This window comes from Rhinopithecus roxellana, chromosome 17 (genome assembly GCF_007565055.1).
Source record: "Rhinopithecus roxellana isolate Shanxi Qingling chromosome 17, ASM756505v1, whole genome shotgun sequence".
Classification (NCBI taxonomy): Eukaryota; Metazoa; Chordata; class Mammalia; order Primates; family Cercopithecidae; genus Rhinopithecus; species Rhinopithecus roxellana.
Window position 1 is genome coordinate 20709465 of NC_044565.1, and position 17897 is coordinate 20727361.

The 17897-nt window shown below is 42.1% G+C and overlaps 1 protein-coding gene across 1 annotated transcript in view; it reads right to left on the bottom strand.

Annotated features, from left to right (window-relative positions):
* The window catches only part of KCMF1 (potassium channel modulatory factor 1), an 85463-nt gene that overhangs the window by 23999 nt on the left and 43567 nt on the right, over positions 1–17897 (bottom strand). Inside the window, exon 2 of the mRNA XM_030921260.1 lies at positions 4827–4994. Coding sequence (XP_030777120.1) covers positions 4827–4994 — 168 coding nt within the window. The remainder of the gene's footprint in view (positions 1–4826; positions 4995–17897) is intronic.

Sequence of the window (17897 nt, forward strand, 5' to 3'; positions counted from 1 at the left end):
TACTATGTCGCCCAGGCTGGAGCACAGTGGCATGATCACAGCTCACTGCAGACTCAGTATCTGGGCTCAAATGATCCTCCTGCTTCAGCCTCCAACATAACTGAACTACAGGTGTGTGCCATCACACCCGGTAATTTAAAAATATTTTTTTGGTAGAGATGGGGTCCCACCATGTTGCCTAGGCTGGTTTTGAACTCCCAGGCCTCCCACCTCCGCCTCCCAAAGTGCTGGAACTACAGGCATGAGCCACCATGCCTGGCCTGTCACAAAGTATTTCGCCCAACTGGTTTACTGGAAAACTAACCAGTAGTCTGTGGGAATAATTTGTTCACCTCATAAGTTTATCTCAAGGAATAAGTCTATTTTTTCCATTAGGTAATTGCTATGGTTTGAATATGGTTTGTCCCCGCCAAAGCTCATGCTGTGGCTTCGTCTCCAATGTGGTGGTGGTGGAAGGTGGTGTCTTTAGGAGATGATAAGGTTGTTAAGAGGTATTCATGCCTTTGTCAGGAGTGAATTCTCGCTCTCTCAGGATTGAATTAGTTCCCTTGAGAGTGAGTTATTTTAAAGTGAGGCTGTCTGTCACTTAGAACTGTTTGGCCTCTTTACACATGCCCACTTCCCCTAGTCTACATTAAATGTGCTCAGAACACTCATATAAGCCTACAGTTGGGCAAAATCACCTAAAATGAAGCCTATTTTATGAATTTATTGAAGACTGCACTGAAAATGAAAACAGCATGGTTGTATGTACTTAAAGTTCTGTTTCTACTGAACGTATATTGCTTTTGCACCACTATAAGATAAAAAAACATAAGCTGAACCATCATAAACTGGGGACCATCTATTCTTAGGAATAAATTCAATGGAAGTGCAAAACTCATACTGTGATAACTGCAAAACTTTGTCAAAATAAATTAAAGACCTACATAAATGGAAACATATCCCATGTTCATGGATCAGCAGATTTAGTATTATTAAGACGGCAGTACTCTCCAAACTAATCTACAGATTCGACATAATTCCATTCAAAATCCTTGTTGGCTTCTTTGCAGAAACCGACAAGCTGAATCTAAAATACAGAAAGGAAAGAGACACAAAATACCCAAAATAATCTTGAAAAAGAACAAAGGTGGAAGACTTAAGTCTTCTTGATTTCAAAGCTTACTATGAAGCTACAGAAATCAAGACAGTGTAGTACTGGCATAAAGACAGACATATAGGCTTGGCACGGTGGCTCACGCCTGTAATCTTAGCACTTTGGGAGGCTGAGGCGGGCAGATCATGTTGAGCTCAGGAGTTTGATACCAGCCTGGGCAATGTGGCGAAACCCCATTTCCACAAAAAATTAAAAAATCAGCAAGGCGTGGTGGCTTCCACTTGTGATCCCAATTACTTGGAAGGCTGAGGGTGGAGGACTGCCTGGGCCTGGGAAGCAGAGGATGCAGTGAGCCAAGATCACACCACTGCACTCCAGCCTGGGTGACAAAGTGAGACTCTGTGTCAAAATAAAACAAAAACACCAGGCATATAGATCAATGGAATAGATTGAGAGTCTAGAAATAAACCCTCATTTACAGTCAACCTATTTTTAACAAGAGTGCCAAGACAATGCATTGGATAAAGAATAGTCTTTCCAACAAAAGATATTGGGACAACTGAATATTCACATGCAAAAGAATAAAGTTGGCGCTTTACCTCATTCCATATATAAAAATTAATTCTAAATGGGTCATATATCTAAATATAAGAGCTAAAACTATAAAACTCTTAGAAGAATACATAGTTTTAAATCTTCGTGACTTTGAATTAGGCAGTGATTTTCTAGATACAGCACCAAATGCACAACAAATGAAAAAATACATAAATGGGACATTATCAGAATTAGAACTTTTGTGCTTCAAAGCACACCACCAAGAAAGTGAAACCACGCCGGGCGCGGTGGCTCAAGCCTGTAATCCCAGCACTTTGGGAGGCCAAGGCGGGCGGATCACGAGGTCAGGAGATCGAGACCATCCTGGCTAACACTGTGAAGCCCTGTCTCTACTAAAAAATACAAAAAAAAAAAAAAAAAAAACTAGCCGGGCGACGTGGCGGGTGCCTGTAGTCCCAGCTACTCGGAAGGCTGAGGCAGGAGAATGGCGTGAACCCGGGAGGCGGAGCTTGCAGTGAGCTGAGATCTGGTCACTGCACTCCAGCCTGGGTGGCAGAGGGAGACTCCGTCTCAAAAAAAAAAAAAAAAAAAAAAAAAAAAGAAAGTGAAAACACAACCCACAGAATGGGAGAAAATTTTTGCAAATCATCTATCAGATAAAAACACTTATCTATGGAATAAAAAACTATTACAATTCAGTAACAAAGACATTATCCAATTAAAAAATGGGCAAAGGATCTAGGTATTTCTTCAGAGTAGATATACAAATGGCTCATAAGCACAAGAAAATATGCTCATAATTTATATTTCAGATAAATATAAAACAAAACCACCTGAGATACTACTTTACACCTACTAGGATGGCTGAAATAAAAAGGACAAAAAGTGTGGGGCTAGGTAAGAAATTATAGTATGAAGCCAGGTGTGGTGGCTCATGTCTGTTATCTCAGCACCCTGGGAGGCCCGCAAGTGGATCACCTGAGATCAGGAGTTCAAGACCAGCCTGGCCAACATGGTGAAACCCTGTCTCTACCAAAAATACAAAAATTTTCTGGGCATGGTGGCAGGCACCTGTAATCCCAGCTACTCAGGAGGCTGAGGCAGGAGAATCGCTTGAACCCAGGAGGTGGAGGTTGCAGTAAGCCGAGATGGCGCCATTGCACTCCAGCCTAGGCGAGAAGAGTGAAACTCTGTCTCAAAAAATAAATAAATAGGCCGGGTGCAGTGGCTCAAGCCTGTAATCCCAGCACTTTGGGAGGCCGAGGCGGGTGGATCGCGAGGTCAGGAGATCGAGACCAACCTAGCTAACACGGCGAAACCCCGTCTCTACCGAAAAATACAAAAAACTAGCCGGGCGAGTTGGCGGGCGCCTATAGTCCCAGCTACTTGGGAGGCTGAGGCAGGAGAATGGCGTAAACCCGGGAGGCGGAGCTTGCAGTGAGCTGAGATCCGGCCACTGCACTCCAGCCTGGGCGACAGAGCGAGACTCCGTCTCAAAAAAAAATAAAATAAAATAAAAATAAATAAATAAATAAATAAATAAATAAATAAAAATTATAGCATGAAACATTTATATATTTTCTTACAATGTCTTCTAATCAACTGTAGAAACAATCTTTTTTTTTTTTTTTTTTTTTTTTAGATAGCGTCTTGCTTTATTGCCCAGGCTGGAGTGTAGTGGCACAATCAGGGTTCACTGCAGCCTTGACCACCTGGGCTCAAGTGATCCTCCCGTCTCAGCCTCCCATGTTGCTAGGACTACAGATGTATGTGTGCCACTAGATCCAGCTAATTTATTGTATTTTTGAGGGGTGGGTGCAGAGACAGAGTTTTCGCCACGTTGCCCAGGCTCATCTCAAACTCCTGGACTCAAGTGATCTGCCCATCTAAGCCTCCCAAAGTGTTGGGATTACAGGTGTGAGCCACCACACCCAGCCAACAATCTGCTTTCTGGTCATTACAAAAGTTATTACTGCCAGGCATGGTGGCTCACATCTGTAATCCCAGCACTTTGGGAGGCCAAGGCAGGTGGATAACTTGAGGTCAGGAGTTCAAGACCAGCCTGGCCAACATGGTGAAACTTCACCTCTACTAAAAATACAAAAAAATTAGCTGGGCACAGTGGCACACAACTATAGTCTCAGCTACTCAAGAGGCTGAGGCACGAGAATTGCTTGAACCCAGGAGGCAGATGTTGCAGTGAGCTAAGATCTGGCCACTGTATTTCAGCCTGGGTGACAAAGTGAGACTCTGACTTAAAAAAAAAAAAAAAGCGATTGTGTGTTAATAGCAAGAACAAAAGATAGACCATATTTCTTCTTTACTGAAGCACTCTTCTATTTCATACCTTGTCAGTGGTGTGTATTTCTGAATGGTTTTTTTAAACAAGTAAACTATGATTAAGACGAACAGACAGAATTACTTGGTATATGAAAGTAAGGCCGGGCGCAGTGGCTTATGCCTGTAATCCTAGCACTTTGGAGGCTGAGGCAGGTGGATCATGAGGTTAGGAGTTCAAGACCAGCATGGCTAACATGGTGAAACCCCATCTCTATTAAAGATACAAAAAATTAGCCGGGCACGGTGGTGCACGCCTATAATCCCAGCTCCTCGGGAGGCTGAGGCAGGAGGATCGCTTGAACCTGGGAGGTGGACGTTGCAGTGTGCTGAGGTCGCACCATTGCACTCCAGCCTAGGCGACAGGGCAAGACTCCATCTCAAAAAAAAAAAAAAAAAAAGCCAGGCACAGTGGCTCACGCCTGTAATCCCAGCACTTTGGGAGGTTGAGGCGGGTGGACTGCCTAAGGCCAGAAGTTCAAGACCAGTCCGCTCAACATGGTGAAACTCTGTCTCTACTAAAATACAAAAAAATTAGCCAGGCGTGGTGGTGTGCACCTGTAATCCCAGCTACTTGGGTGGCTGAGGCAGGGGAATTGCTTGAACCAGGGAGGTGGCGGTTGCAGTGAGCCAAGGTTGCGCCACTGTATTCCAGCCAGGGTGACAGAGTGAGACTCCATCTCCCCCCCCAAAAAAAGGTAAGATTTATTTCATGTTTAATGAATCTGGGGCCTCATGGTATGCTGCTGGGGAGTTTTAGAACACTTCGCCTTTACTTCTTCACATGTACATACAATTCTAAATGATGTAATTCATTAAATTTTTAATTACTTACCAAAATCTACCCTTGTTAATATGCACTGCATTGGGTGGTCAGTTGTATGCCTTGTTGTTGTTGCACCACTTTCATAACAAGATGCACAAAGATCGTAATCGTAGCAAATTAAACACTTATATCTGCGACCTCGAAAATTTCCTTTTAAACATGCATCACAGCTGACACCTATAAAAAAAGAAATATCTTTCATTACCAGTTATAAAGTCCACTCTTGATTTCATTTTTATGAATGTTTCAGGTACTCATTTAACCCCACATGTCCTTTCCAAAATGACTAGAAATGACTTAGTAAAATGATATGGGAATTTTTAGCCATGTGCTGGATTCATTACTCTGATTTATATACTCCAGATGAAAATAATTTAAAATGACTGATACAGGCTGGGCGCGGTGGCTCATGCCTGTAATCCCAGCACTTTGGCAGGCCAAGGCGGGTGGATCACTTGGGGTCAGAATTCCAAGACCAGCCTTGGTCAACATGTTGAAACCCCGTCTCTACTAAAAATGCAAAAATTAGCTGGGCTTGGTGGCGGGTGCCTGTAATCCCAACTACTTGGGAGGCTGAGGCACAAGAATTGCTTAAACCCAGGAGATGGGGTTGCAGTGAGCTGAGATCGTGCCACTGCACTCCAGCCTGGGCAACAGAGCAAGACTTTATCTCAAAAAAAATAAAAAATAAAAAAAAAACCAAAACCAAAACTAAAAACAAACAAAAAACCACTTAAAATTAAATAAAGTAAAATGACTGACACAATGTAATCACCCTTTTCCCCCCTTAAAAAATGCCTTGATATAGGTCAGGCATGGTGGCTCAGGCCTGTAATCCCAGGACTTTGGGAGGCTGAGGTGGGCGAATCACGAGGTCAGGAGATCGAGACCATCCTGGATAACATAGTGAAACCCCGTCTCTACTAAAAAAAAAAAAAACACACACACACACACACAAAATGAGCTGGGCTTGGTGGCAAACACCTGTATTCCTAGCTACTCCGGAGGTTGAGGGAGGAGAATCGCTTGATCCCGGGAGGTGGAGGTTGCAGTGAGCCGAGACCAAGCCACTGCACTCCAGCCTGGGTGTACAGAGCGAGACTCCACCTCAAAAAAAAAAAAAAAAAAGCCTTGATAAGCCAGCAAGAAGGTAAAAACCAAGACGAAGAGGGACTGGTGACTGACTGGAAGCACTAAAGAGGGCTTTTCACCATGAGGGTATTTGCCAAAGCAGGTAAAAATCTAAGCTTAAGTTCTACAGCATTACAGGACAAAGGCCTACTGAAGGTGGGATAATTAACAGAAGATTCCTCATAAAACCAAGATCCTAATATACTCTCACAATGCATGGGTGGGCTAGAAATCCTCCCTAGGGGATTACAAAAATTACCCTAGTGAAAGCCCCTGCCCTGGGGGCACAAAATAACAACAAAAAGCCATAACCACAAACCAGTCCTCATGGGTTTACAGCCCAAATTCTATCAAATGGTTCCAAAGACCTTGGGTCAAGAATTTTAAGTAGTCTTAAATTAGAATTGACAGCAAGCATCTGGCATATATTAACATCCAAGGAATAAGTTCATAATTTAAATCATAAAATACAAAAAAGCAAAGCACCATCAGAAAGAACTAGCAGGAGCAGCAGAATCAGTCATGAGTTCATATCAGAACTGGATATCAAATAATTCTTAACCTGTTAAAAGAAACAACTGGGTGTTGTGCCTAACACCTGTAATCCCAAGCACTTTGGCAAGGCAAGGCAGAGGGATGGCTTGAGGCCAGGAGTTCAAGACCAGCCTGGGCAACATAGAGAGACCCTGTCTACAAAAAAATTTAAAAATTAGCTGGGCATTGTGGCCTGTGCCTGTAGCCCTAGCTACCTGGAAGGTTGAGGTGGGAGGAATGCTTGATCCTAGGAGCTTGAAGCTGCAGTGGGCCATGATCACACTACTGCACCCCAGCTTGGGAACAGAACAAGACCGTCTGGAAAAAAATAGACAAATAATAATAATAAAGGAAAGAAAGAGGCCTGAACAGGGCTGGGTGTCATAGCTCACACCTGTAATCCCAACACTTTGGGAGGCTGAGACAAGAGGGTTGCTTGAGACCAGGAGTTCAAGACCAGCCAAGGTAACATAGAGAGATCTCATCTCTGTTAAAAAAAAAAAAAAAAGTTAAAATACGCCAGGCACAGTGGCTCACACCTGTAATCTTAGCACTTTGGTACACTGAGGCAGGCGGATCACCTGAGGTCAGGAGTTTGAGACCACCCTGGCCAACATGGTGAAACCCCATCTCTACTAAAATTACAAAAATTAGCCGGGCATGGTGGTGGACGCCTGTAATCCCAGCTACTTGGGAGGCTGAGGCAGAAGAATGGTTTGAACTCAGGAGGTAGAGGTTGCAGTGAGCCGAGATCATGCCACTGCACTCCAGCCTGGGCGACAGAGCGAGACTCCATCTCAAAAAAAAAAAAAAAAAAAAGAGTTAACATTTAAAATTCAGTAGGTGGGTTTCATAGTTTTATTCACATGTGATATGCTTGTTTATGCTGCAAATCCAAAAACAGCTAAGTTATTAGAATTAAGTAGTAAGCAAGGCTGTTAGATAGAGACCATTTAAATAAAGTACTGATTGTATTTCTTCACTGCAAAACAGACAGAAAGACATATTATTAAAAATATCTCATTTATTACAAAAAAAGTAGTCAGACATGGTGGTGTGTGCCTGTAATCTCAGCTACTCAGGTGGCTGAGGCAAGAGAATCACTTGAACCCAGGAGGTAGAGGTTGCAGTGAGCCAAGATTGAGCCACTGCACTCCAGCCTGGGTGACACAGCAGGACTCCATCTCAAAAAACCAAAAAAACGTCATTTATGACTCCATCTAGATGTGTCAAATCAAAGAGAAGGAAAATAGAACAGTGGTTACCAGAAGCTGGAGGAAAGGGAGAATGGGGAGTTACAGTTTAGTGGGTAGGGAGTTTTTTTTTTTTTTTTTTTTTTTTTTTTTGAGGCGGAGTCTCGCTCTGTCGCCCAGGCTGGAGTGCAGTGGCCGGATCTCAGCTCACTGCAAGCTCCGCCTCCCGGGTTCCCGCCATTCTCCTGCCTCAGCCTCCCGAGTAGCTGGGACTACAGGCGCCCGCCACCTCGCCCGGCTAGTTTTTTGTATTTTTTAGTAGAGACGGGGTTTCACTGTGTTAGCCAGGATGGTCTCGATCTCCTGACCTCGTGATCCACCCGCCTCGGCCTCCCAAAGTGCTGGGATTACAGGCTTGAGCCACCGCGCCCGGCCGGGTAGGGAGTTTTGAAGTCTGGGATAATGGAAGAATTCTGGAGATGGAGAGTGGTGACGGTTCCAAGAATGTGAATATACTTAATGCTACTGAATTGTACACCTAAAAGGGGTTAAAATAAATTTTATGCTATGTATATTTTACTGCAATAAAAAAATATGCCATTTGCAACAGCATTTTTAAAAAGTGCCTCTGAATAAATCTAACCAAAGATAGGTAGCCTTTTATGAAGCAAATGAATAAAAATGTATTCAAAGACACTAAAGGACTTTAAAAAATACAGATACCAACTTCATGGACTGGAAGGTTCATAATAAAATGTCAACTGATTTGTGGATTCAATACAATTATAACCAAAATTTAAAAAGAATTTTTTTGTTGGACATGGTAAGCTGACTCAAACGCTGACACAAGTTACAAAAAGGGCCAAGGACAGTCAAGATGCTCCCAAGAAAAATGAGATAGAGGGACTTGTTTTATATAGAGAGAGCGCTACACTAATAAATAGTAAGTAATACAATAACAAACTATAAAGCTATAATAACTATAATAAGAAGGAATGGCACCAGCGTAGAGGCAAACTGGCCTATGGAATAGAATGGAAAGCCCAGAAGCAGAGGTTGAAATCTGTTTTACGACAGCAAGGTCACTAAAGAACACTGAGAAAAGAAGGGAGTGGACAATAAATAGTGCTGAACAGGTGATAATCCACATGTGGGGAAAACAGAATTAGATCTCTTCCCCATATCCCATACACACAAAAAATCAATTCCACATGGTTTAAAGACAGATTCAAAAGAACAATGAAAAATATCTCTCGAAGACAATATAGAATATTTTTATCAGCCTAAAGTAGAACACAATTTCTTAAATCTTTCTTTCTCTTTCTCAAACACACACACACACTCGAAATCAAAAAGTAAGAGATAAATCCAACTATGTTAAGACTTTTTCTTCATCTTTTAACAGCCTACAGTGATTGAAAATACAAGGCTCAGAAACTGGTGATATGTACAACATACATGACAGACAAAAGTTTGGTATGCACAATGCATTATGAACTCTTACATATCAGTAAGTAAACGATGAACGCTCAATAGAAAAATAGAGAAACCTATCAAAGGGCACTCAAAGAACAACAAACATAAATGTCCAGTAAACATATGAAAAGATGCTCAGCCTCATTAGTCATCAAAGAAGTGCATGATTAACATCCGTGAGCTAGCATTTTACATTTACCAAACTGGTAAGAAACTACAAGTTTCATGACGTCAAGTGTTAATGAAGATAAAGGGCAGCAGAGGTGCTTATACCCTGCTGGTGGGAGTGTACATCAGCACAACCACTTTGAAAAATTTGTTCATATTTTAGTCAAGTTAAACACATATACCTCCTATGATACCATAATTTCACTCTTAAATACGTTCCCAGGGGGAATCTTTTGTCTGTGTGCACCTAGAGAATGTGGAAGAATGTTGATGGCAGTTTTTGTAACTGAATTTTAAAAAGGCGATTCAGGGACCGGGCATGGTGGCTCATGCCTATAATCCCAGCACTTTGGGAGGCCGAGCAGGCAGATCATGAGGTCAGGAAATCGAGACCATCCTGGCTAACACAGTGAAACCTCGTTTCTACTAAAAATACAAAGAAAAATTAGCTGGGCATGGTGGCGGGCGCCTGTAGTCTCAGCTACTCGGGAGGCTGAGGCAGGAGAATGGCATGAACCCAGGAGGCAGAGCTTGCAGTGAGCCGAGATCACACCACTGCACTCCAGCCTGAGTGAAAAGTGCGAGACTCAGTCTCAAAAAAAAAAAAAAAAAGCTGGGCGCGGTGGCTCAAGCCTGTAATCCCAGCACTTTGGGAGGCCGAGACGGGCGGATCACAAGGTCAGGAGATCGAGACCATCCTGGATAACATGGTGAAACCCCGTCTCTACTAAAAAATACAAAAAACTAGCCGGGCGAGGTGGCGGGCGCCTGTAGTCCCAGCTACCCGGGAGGCTGAGGCAGGAGAATGGCATGAACCCGGGAGACGGAGCTTGCAGTGAGCCAGGATCCGGCCACTGCACTCCAGCCCGGGCGACAGAGCGAGACTCCGTCTCAAAAAAAAAAAAAAAAAAAGACTATTCAGATTCAAAAGCTCAACAGTTCAATATGCACAGAATGAATTGGAAAAAGAATGAATCAAAGCAACAGGTAAGAACATCTGCCTCAGATGAATGAAAGAAAGTCTCAAAGAATACATATAGTATAAAGTTGAAAACCCAGTATCTAGTTTAGGAAATCAAACATGTAGTAAAACTATAAAAGGAAAATGAGGGAATGATAAAATTTTGGTCAGTGGTTCCCTCTGGGGGTTAAGGGGATGAGGAGATGAGTGTGTGAAGCTTTTAGGGATCTTGAAATGTAACATTTTTACATCTGGCCAAGAGGATCTGTAGTACCATTCTTCTCCTTTGCATTTATTTTATGAAAATTCTCATATATCCAACCAATATTTTATTTTTAAAAGTTCTTTCCTTCCTTCCTTCCAAACAAACAAAAAACAAAAACATAAAGCAAAGCTGGAATTGTTTACAACAACCTTTGGGCTGTCAGTTCAAGGTGGAAAACCGGAAAACTAACATAGTTTTGGCAGACTGTAGATTTTTTTTTGAGACAAGGTCTCACTGTCACCCTGCCTGGAATGCAGTTGCATAATCTTGGCTCACTACAGCCTCGACCTCCTGGGTTTAAGCAATCCTTCTACCTCAGCCTCCTGAGTAGCTGAGACTACTGGTGTGTGCCACCATGCCCGCATAATTTTTGTCAGGATGGTCTCGAACTCCTGGACTCAAGCAATCTGCCTGTGTCAGCCTCCCAAAGTATTGGGATTACAGGCATGAGCCACTGAGACCGGCCTAGGTTGTAGATTCTTAAATGTTTGTTGAATGTTTTTATTAAAAAACAAAAAACACCAAAAAAAAAAAAAAAAAAAAATCAGGCCAGGTGCAGTGGCTCACGCCTGTAATCCCAGACCTTTGGGAGGCCGAGGCCGAGGATCACCTGAGGTCAGGAGTTCAAGACCAGCCTGGCCAACATGGTGAAACCCCATCTCTACTAAAAATACAAAAATTAGCTGGGCGTGGTGGCAGCCACATCCCAGCTACTCGGGAGGCTGAGGCAGGAGAATTGCTTGAACCCGGGAGGCAGAGGTTGCAGTGAGCCGAGATCGCACCATTGCACTCCAGCCTGGGGCACAAGAGCGAGACTTCTTCTAAAAAAAAAAAAAACAGGCTGGGCGCGGTGGCTCAAGCCTGTAATCCCAGCACTTTGGGAGGCCGAGACGGGCGGACCACAAGGTCAGGAGATCGAGACCATCCTGGCTAACATGGTGAAACCCTGTCTCTACTAAAAATACAAAAAACTAGCCGGGCGACGTGGCGGGCACCTATAGTCCCAGCTACTCGGGAGGCTGAGGCAGGAGAATGGCGTGAACTCGGGAGGCGGAGCTTGCAGTGAGCTGAGATCCGGCCACTGCACTCCAGCCTGGGTGGCAGAGCGAAACGCCGTCTCAAAAAAAAAAAAAAAAAAAAAAAAAAAAAAAAAAAAAAAGCAGCAAAAAAACAAAAACAAAAACAACCACCAAAAAAAAAAACGAAACAAAAAAATGGAATTCCCTGTTATTACTTAGCCATTAACAATAATCACTTAGACAAATCACTTAATGTTCTCTGCTCAATCTTTCTTCATCTATGAAGTTTGTAATGAGAATCAAATGAGGAAAAAAAGATATGAAAGTCCTAAATTCTAAAGTGGTAATATTACCTTATTCAGATGCAGTAAGATTTTTTTTTTTTGAGACAGAGTCTCGCTCTGTCGCCCAGACTGGAGTGCAGTGGCACGATCTCGGCTTACTGCAAACTCCACCTCCTGGGTTCACGCCATTCTCCTGCCTCAGCCTCCCGAGTAGCTGGGACTACAGGCGCCCACCACCATGCTCAGCTAATTTTTGTACTTTTGGTAGAGAGAGGGTTTCATCACATTGGCCAGGATGTTCCTGTTCTCCTGACCTCGTGATCCGCCCACCTCAGCCTCCCAAAGTGCTGGGATTACAGGCGTGAGCTATAAGATTATTTTATTACTTTCCTAGAATACAATTTGATCTCAGTAATATACACAACCTTTTAAATTAGTTTTCAAAATATCCTTCGAGATCCTTGATCTCAAAAGCTGCAGTGAGACTCCCTGATCAACTTACAATGACAGCCAAATGATGGCATCATGGTGGCAATTTTTCAGCAAATTCAACAAATACTGATTATCTAATATGTGATATGTTTTAGATGCTGAGGATACAGCAATGAACAAAACAAAGCCCTGCCCCCAAGAAACTAACATTTAGTGCGTGAAGACAAGCATAAAAATAAAAGTTGGCTAAGTGTGGTGGTGCGTGCCTGCAGACCCAGCTTCTCAGGAGGCTGAGGTGGGAGAATTGCTTCACCCCAGGAGGTCAAGGTTGCTGTGAACTATGATCATGCAACTGCACTCTAGCCTGCAGACACAGCAAACCCTGACTCCAAAAAAAGAAAAAAAATTGCAGAGCATGGTGGAAGTAAGTGCTATGGAGAAACATAAACCAGTGAAGGACAGCGTGGGCAAAGAAAGTATTACTAAAAAAGATACTTGAGCAAAGAGATGGAATACTTAAAAATTTGCTTATTCAAAATAGCTTCCAGGCCAGGCGCAGCAGCTAAGGCCTGTAATCAATACCAACACTTTGGGAAACCAAGGTGGGCAGACTGTTTGAGTGCAGGAGTTTGAGACCAGCCTGGGAGACATGGAGAAACCCCGTCTCTACAAAAAACATACAAAAATTAGCCAGGTGTGGCGCCTATAGTCCCTACTACTCAGACTGAGGTAGGAGGATCACTTGAGCCTAGGAGGTTGAGGCTGCAGTGAGTGGAGATTGTGCCACTGCGCTCCAGCCTGGGTGCCAGAGTGAGACCCTATCTCAAACAAAAACAAATAGCTTTCATGCATGATGATGCTTTAAGCACAACACTGAAAATAATGAATGGGGGGGGATACCTATGATACCTATTTAGGTTCACAAATGAAAGTTTAATATGATGGTATAATGGTTTAATAATACTGACAAACAATTGTACCGTGAATTTAGGTGCCAGGAAGGTAAACCCAGCTCCGAACTTTTTGGTGTGTAGCCTGACATTATTCTGTAGGCCTGCCTTCTCTCTGAGGTGGGGATGCCTACTGGCAAGTATAGATGAACAAAGCTTAAGGCAACTGTGCATGGTGATAATGATAAACACTGTATCTTTCAGTAAAAAGATGCTGATACTTATCCCTTGCTCACTCTACTCTTGTGATTTAATTCAAAGCTACCTAACTGGTTCACATAAGGGATAGGGGGTGGTAGCCTCAGGCTTCACTTAAACCCAGCTAGAGTTCCGTAACTGTAAGCCCTTTAAAAAGGAAACAGGGTTTGTTTGTTTAAATTTACTATCTATTTGTGATGAAATCATTTCTGTAATATTTATTTTTTAGCTTCTCAAATATTGAAAGGCCTTTTATGATTCAAGATCAGTATTTCAAATACAGATACATCATACATACATATAAAATATTTAAGTCAAACTTTAGGTAAGTTTACAGCAGGGTTTCTTAAAACGTAAGATTCACTTTATTAATAATCTCTGTGGCAGGCATGCTACAGAGGGTTTTTTGCTGATTAGCATATTATGAATAAGAAGTTGAGGTAAGTAAAAATGTTTTATAACATAGTTTTTCCATATAGTCTGCTATCATCCTTTCTCATTGTTTTGTTTACGAAAGCTCTGTCCTTTAATTCCTTCTGTTGTCATAAACTTGCTGAAGTTAATATTTAATTTTATAGAACATTCCACACCACCTAAGTCTCTAAATAAAAGTATAGAAGCACAGACTTTTTCAATTTCTCAATAGTAGCCCATTGTCCCCCTTAGAATGACTCTCACTCAATACAGAGGACCTCCTAAGTATATCTGTCAGAATTTGTATCATTTTATGACACAGACTAACAAAACCTGCTCCACTACTGTCAACTACAAGTAATCGAACGTTCCTATGGGAGGAAATAAGCTAGCTCTTTGCTGCAGTCCCTTGGTTAACAATAGTGATTCTACCTGGTATCAGGAAGTCGGAGAAATCTGAAACAGAACAGATACATGGCATATGTAAAACTATCAATTCCTTCACAGGAAGAATGAAGTTGCTTCTGATGAGGTATCAGTACACTGTATTTAAGATATTAAAAAATCAAAGTTCTGGCTGGACGTGGTAACTCACGCCTGTAATCCCAGAACTTTGGGAGGCTGAGGCGGGTGGATCACCTGAGGTCAGGAGTTCAAGACCAGCCTGGTCAACATGATGAAACCCTATCTCTACTAAAAATACAAAAATTAGCTGGGAGGTGGAGGTTGCAGTGAGCCAAGATCACGCCACTGCACTCCGGCCTGGGCGACAGAGCAAGACTCCGTCTAAAAAAAAAAAAAAAATCAAATCAAAGTTCTGAAAAGTATTATAACAGAAACAAGAGTTCAAATATTGTAAAATAATGCCTTGAGAGGCAAAGCTGAATAACCACTAGTTGTCTAGATAGCACTGATATCCATTACATTAAAAAACATTTAGGTTTCATTTACCTTACACTACATATATTCTGCAAAAACTGAGTTACCCGAATAATAACATGTGCAACCCATCACTGAAAATCTAGGTTAGTCACAGCTGGGCACGGGGGCTCACGCCTGTAAGCCCAGGGCTTTGGGAGGCCGAGGAGGGCAGATCACCTGAGGTCAGGAGTTCGTGACCAGCCTGGACAACACAGCGAAACCCCATCTCTACTAAATATACAAAAATTAGCCGGGCCTGGTGGTGCGTGCCTGTAATCCCAGGTACTCGGGAGGCTGAGGAAAGAGAATCGCTTGAACCCAGGAGGCAGAGGTTGCAGTGAGTTGAGATCGTGCCACTGCATTCCATCCTGGTAACAGAGAGGCACTCCGTCTCCAAAAAAAAAAAAAAAAAAATCTAGCTCAGTCATACTGTGTCATAAAGAAGTTGAGAAATCACTAGTTTGTAAAATGGTAACTTGGACAAGCTACATTTTAAGGTTAAGGTGTTATATTTGTAATCCCCCATCCTTTCTCATTGTAATGTATATTTAGAAGTTCTGTAAAACAAACGAAAGCTATGAACTAAAATTTTAAGGAGAAAAGGATGCCCTCTAGTGGGAACACTTTTTTTTTTTGAGATGGAGTCTCGCTCTTGCCCAGGCTGGAGTGCAGTGGCCGGATCTCAGTTCACTGCAAGCTCCGCCTCCCGGGTTTACGCCATTCTCCTGACTCAGCCTCCGGAGTAGCTGGGACTACAGGCGCCCGCCACCTCGCCCAGCTAGGTTTTTTTTTTTTTTTTGTATTTTTTAGTAGAGACGGGGTTTCACCGTGTTAGCCAGGATGGTCTCGATCTCCTGACCTCGGGATCCGCCCGTCTCAGCCTCCCAAAGTGCTGGGATTACAGGCTTGAGCCACCGCGCCCGGCCTCGGAACACATTTTTAAAAAGCCACTGAAATAATATGCAGTCTTTTCTTTCTTATTTAAAAAAACAACAACAACAAAAAAAAACCCCCAAGAGGTTTCTAATATTCGTTTACAGCTTTTTAAAGGAGAAAAATCTCAGGTTGGTATACCTTTTACTTTTTAATAAAATTAGTTTTTAGCTAGGGAATAGAGAGTTGATGGGAAAGAAAAGGTCAACAAAGGGCAAGTTACCTTCAAGAAACACAGGGAAAAAAGAATACAAAAGGAAGTCGACCTCATCTGGAATTTGAAGGCCTGGGATTATACAGCACTTGCCATTGACAGCCAATTTTGACTTCTAGCTACCATGTGATTGGGGGAGGGGGGCGGTGGAGAGAGGGAAGGCCTCTTTTCTACTTCTGTGAAATGTCTGCGTATTGTCTCTTCAAGGTCCATACATCTCTCCAAGTGTGACTTTTTTGAAAAAAGGGTATGTATCATATAGGCTGTATCATTTTGACACTGAGAACTGCACAAAGAACAATACTATTAAATGATAGACAATCTCCAAGAAGAGACTCTGCATTTAAGCAGTTGAAAAATTGTGCAACCCTTAGAAGAGGATCTCAGATGAACACAAAACCAAGTAAAAAAGATGAACTAGGCTGGGCACAGTGGCTCATGCCTGTAATCTCCTCAGCACTTTGGGAGACTGAGGTGGGAGGATCACCTAAGGTCAGGAGTTCGAGACCAGCCTGGCCAACATTGTGAAACCCCGTCTCTACTAAAGATACAAAAATTAGCTGGGTGTGGTGGCGTGTGCCTGTAATCCCAGTTACTTGGGAAGTTGAGGCAGGAGAATTGCTTGAACCCGGGAGGTGGAGGTTGCAGTGAGCCAAAATTGTGCCAGTGTGTTCCAGCCTGGGTGAAAGAGTAAGACTCTGTCTCAGGAAAAAAAAAAAAAAAAAAAAAAAAAAAGACAAACTATAGTGTAAGTAACTCAATGAAAAGCAGAAGTAACCAGAATTATTTTGCTTAAAGAAAATGGTCAAAGGATACTTCCAGATGTGAAACTGCTGGAGGAAGGAAATCTAAGACAAAGTTTATAATGCTTCATAAACTGGGAGCCTACGTCAGGAGTGGAGAGTTTTTTCATCTTCTACTTAAGAATCACAGAGGAAATATAAATCATCCCTTGCCAAAACAAAAAGACACTGTAGGATTTGTCTGTTTCTTTTTTTTTAAAGAGCTTTCCTTAGTTATTTTTAGAAATAGGAAGAGAATAAAAAGGTCTATTAAACATACATATAACTCTGTATATGCATATTTTTAAAAACCTATGCCCTGTGTTTAAGGGACAGACTCAAGAGGAGAAATGGGGTATCGAGACCCGTTCAAACAGATTCTTCAAGAGTAAACCTATAGCTAAAGAGATTCGACAGCAGAGAAAGAGAAATGAAAAAGGGGGAAAGCATGATCCAGAAGCAAGATCCAGAAGAAAGAGAACCGGGAAGCTCAGTAAGTAGGTTTTGCAATGTGTACTCCTCACACAGTAGTCTTACTTGAATGAACTGTATGTTCATTCAGCATTTAAAACATTTAAAACAACCCTTTCTTACTGGAAATTGGGTTTTCTACTTTTTTTTTTTCCCCAGGTGGAATTCTGCAAGTTCTGTGATACGTAATAACAAGGAGAATCCACCCATCCTTTCATTATTTATTATCTATTATATGCCAAGATACAGCAGTGAACAAAAATATTTGCTGAGGACACAACAGTGAATAAAAATTCTTGCCACATAGAGTTCCCTCTAGTGGTTTAATAGCAAGTTCCTTCACTTTTAATTATGTACCAAATGACTTACATATATTACTTTGCCAATCTTCACAAAGTCATGAGGTAGGTGGAAAGTGATAAAACTTCTTTTGTGGCTATAGCTGATTTAAAGCTGGTTCAAATCTGCCCAACAAAGTGAATAGAAAAATGGGTGAAATATTGTATTTAAAGAGTTCTTTATGAACCTGGTGAAAGAGGGACAATTAATTCATTTCTAAAAGTTTTCAGTATAGAGGAACTTGGTCCTCTCTGGAATAAATGACTGGTTTGCCTGATTTTAAAGAACTGATCTACACTCTTTTATTTGTTCATAGAAATGCATCCCTGTTTTGAAAACAGAAACTTATCTTAGCAACAATGGACTTGCTCATGAGTGAGCTTAGGAACAGCCTT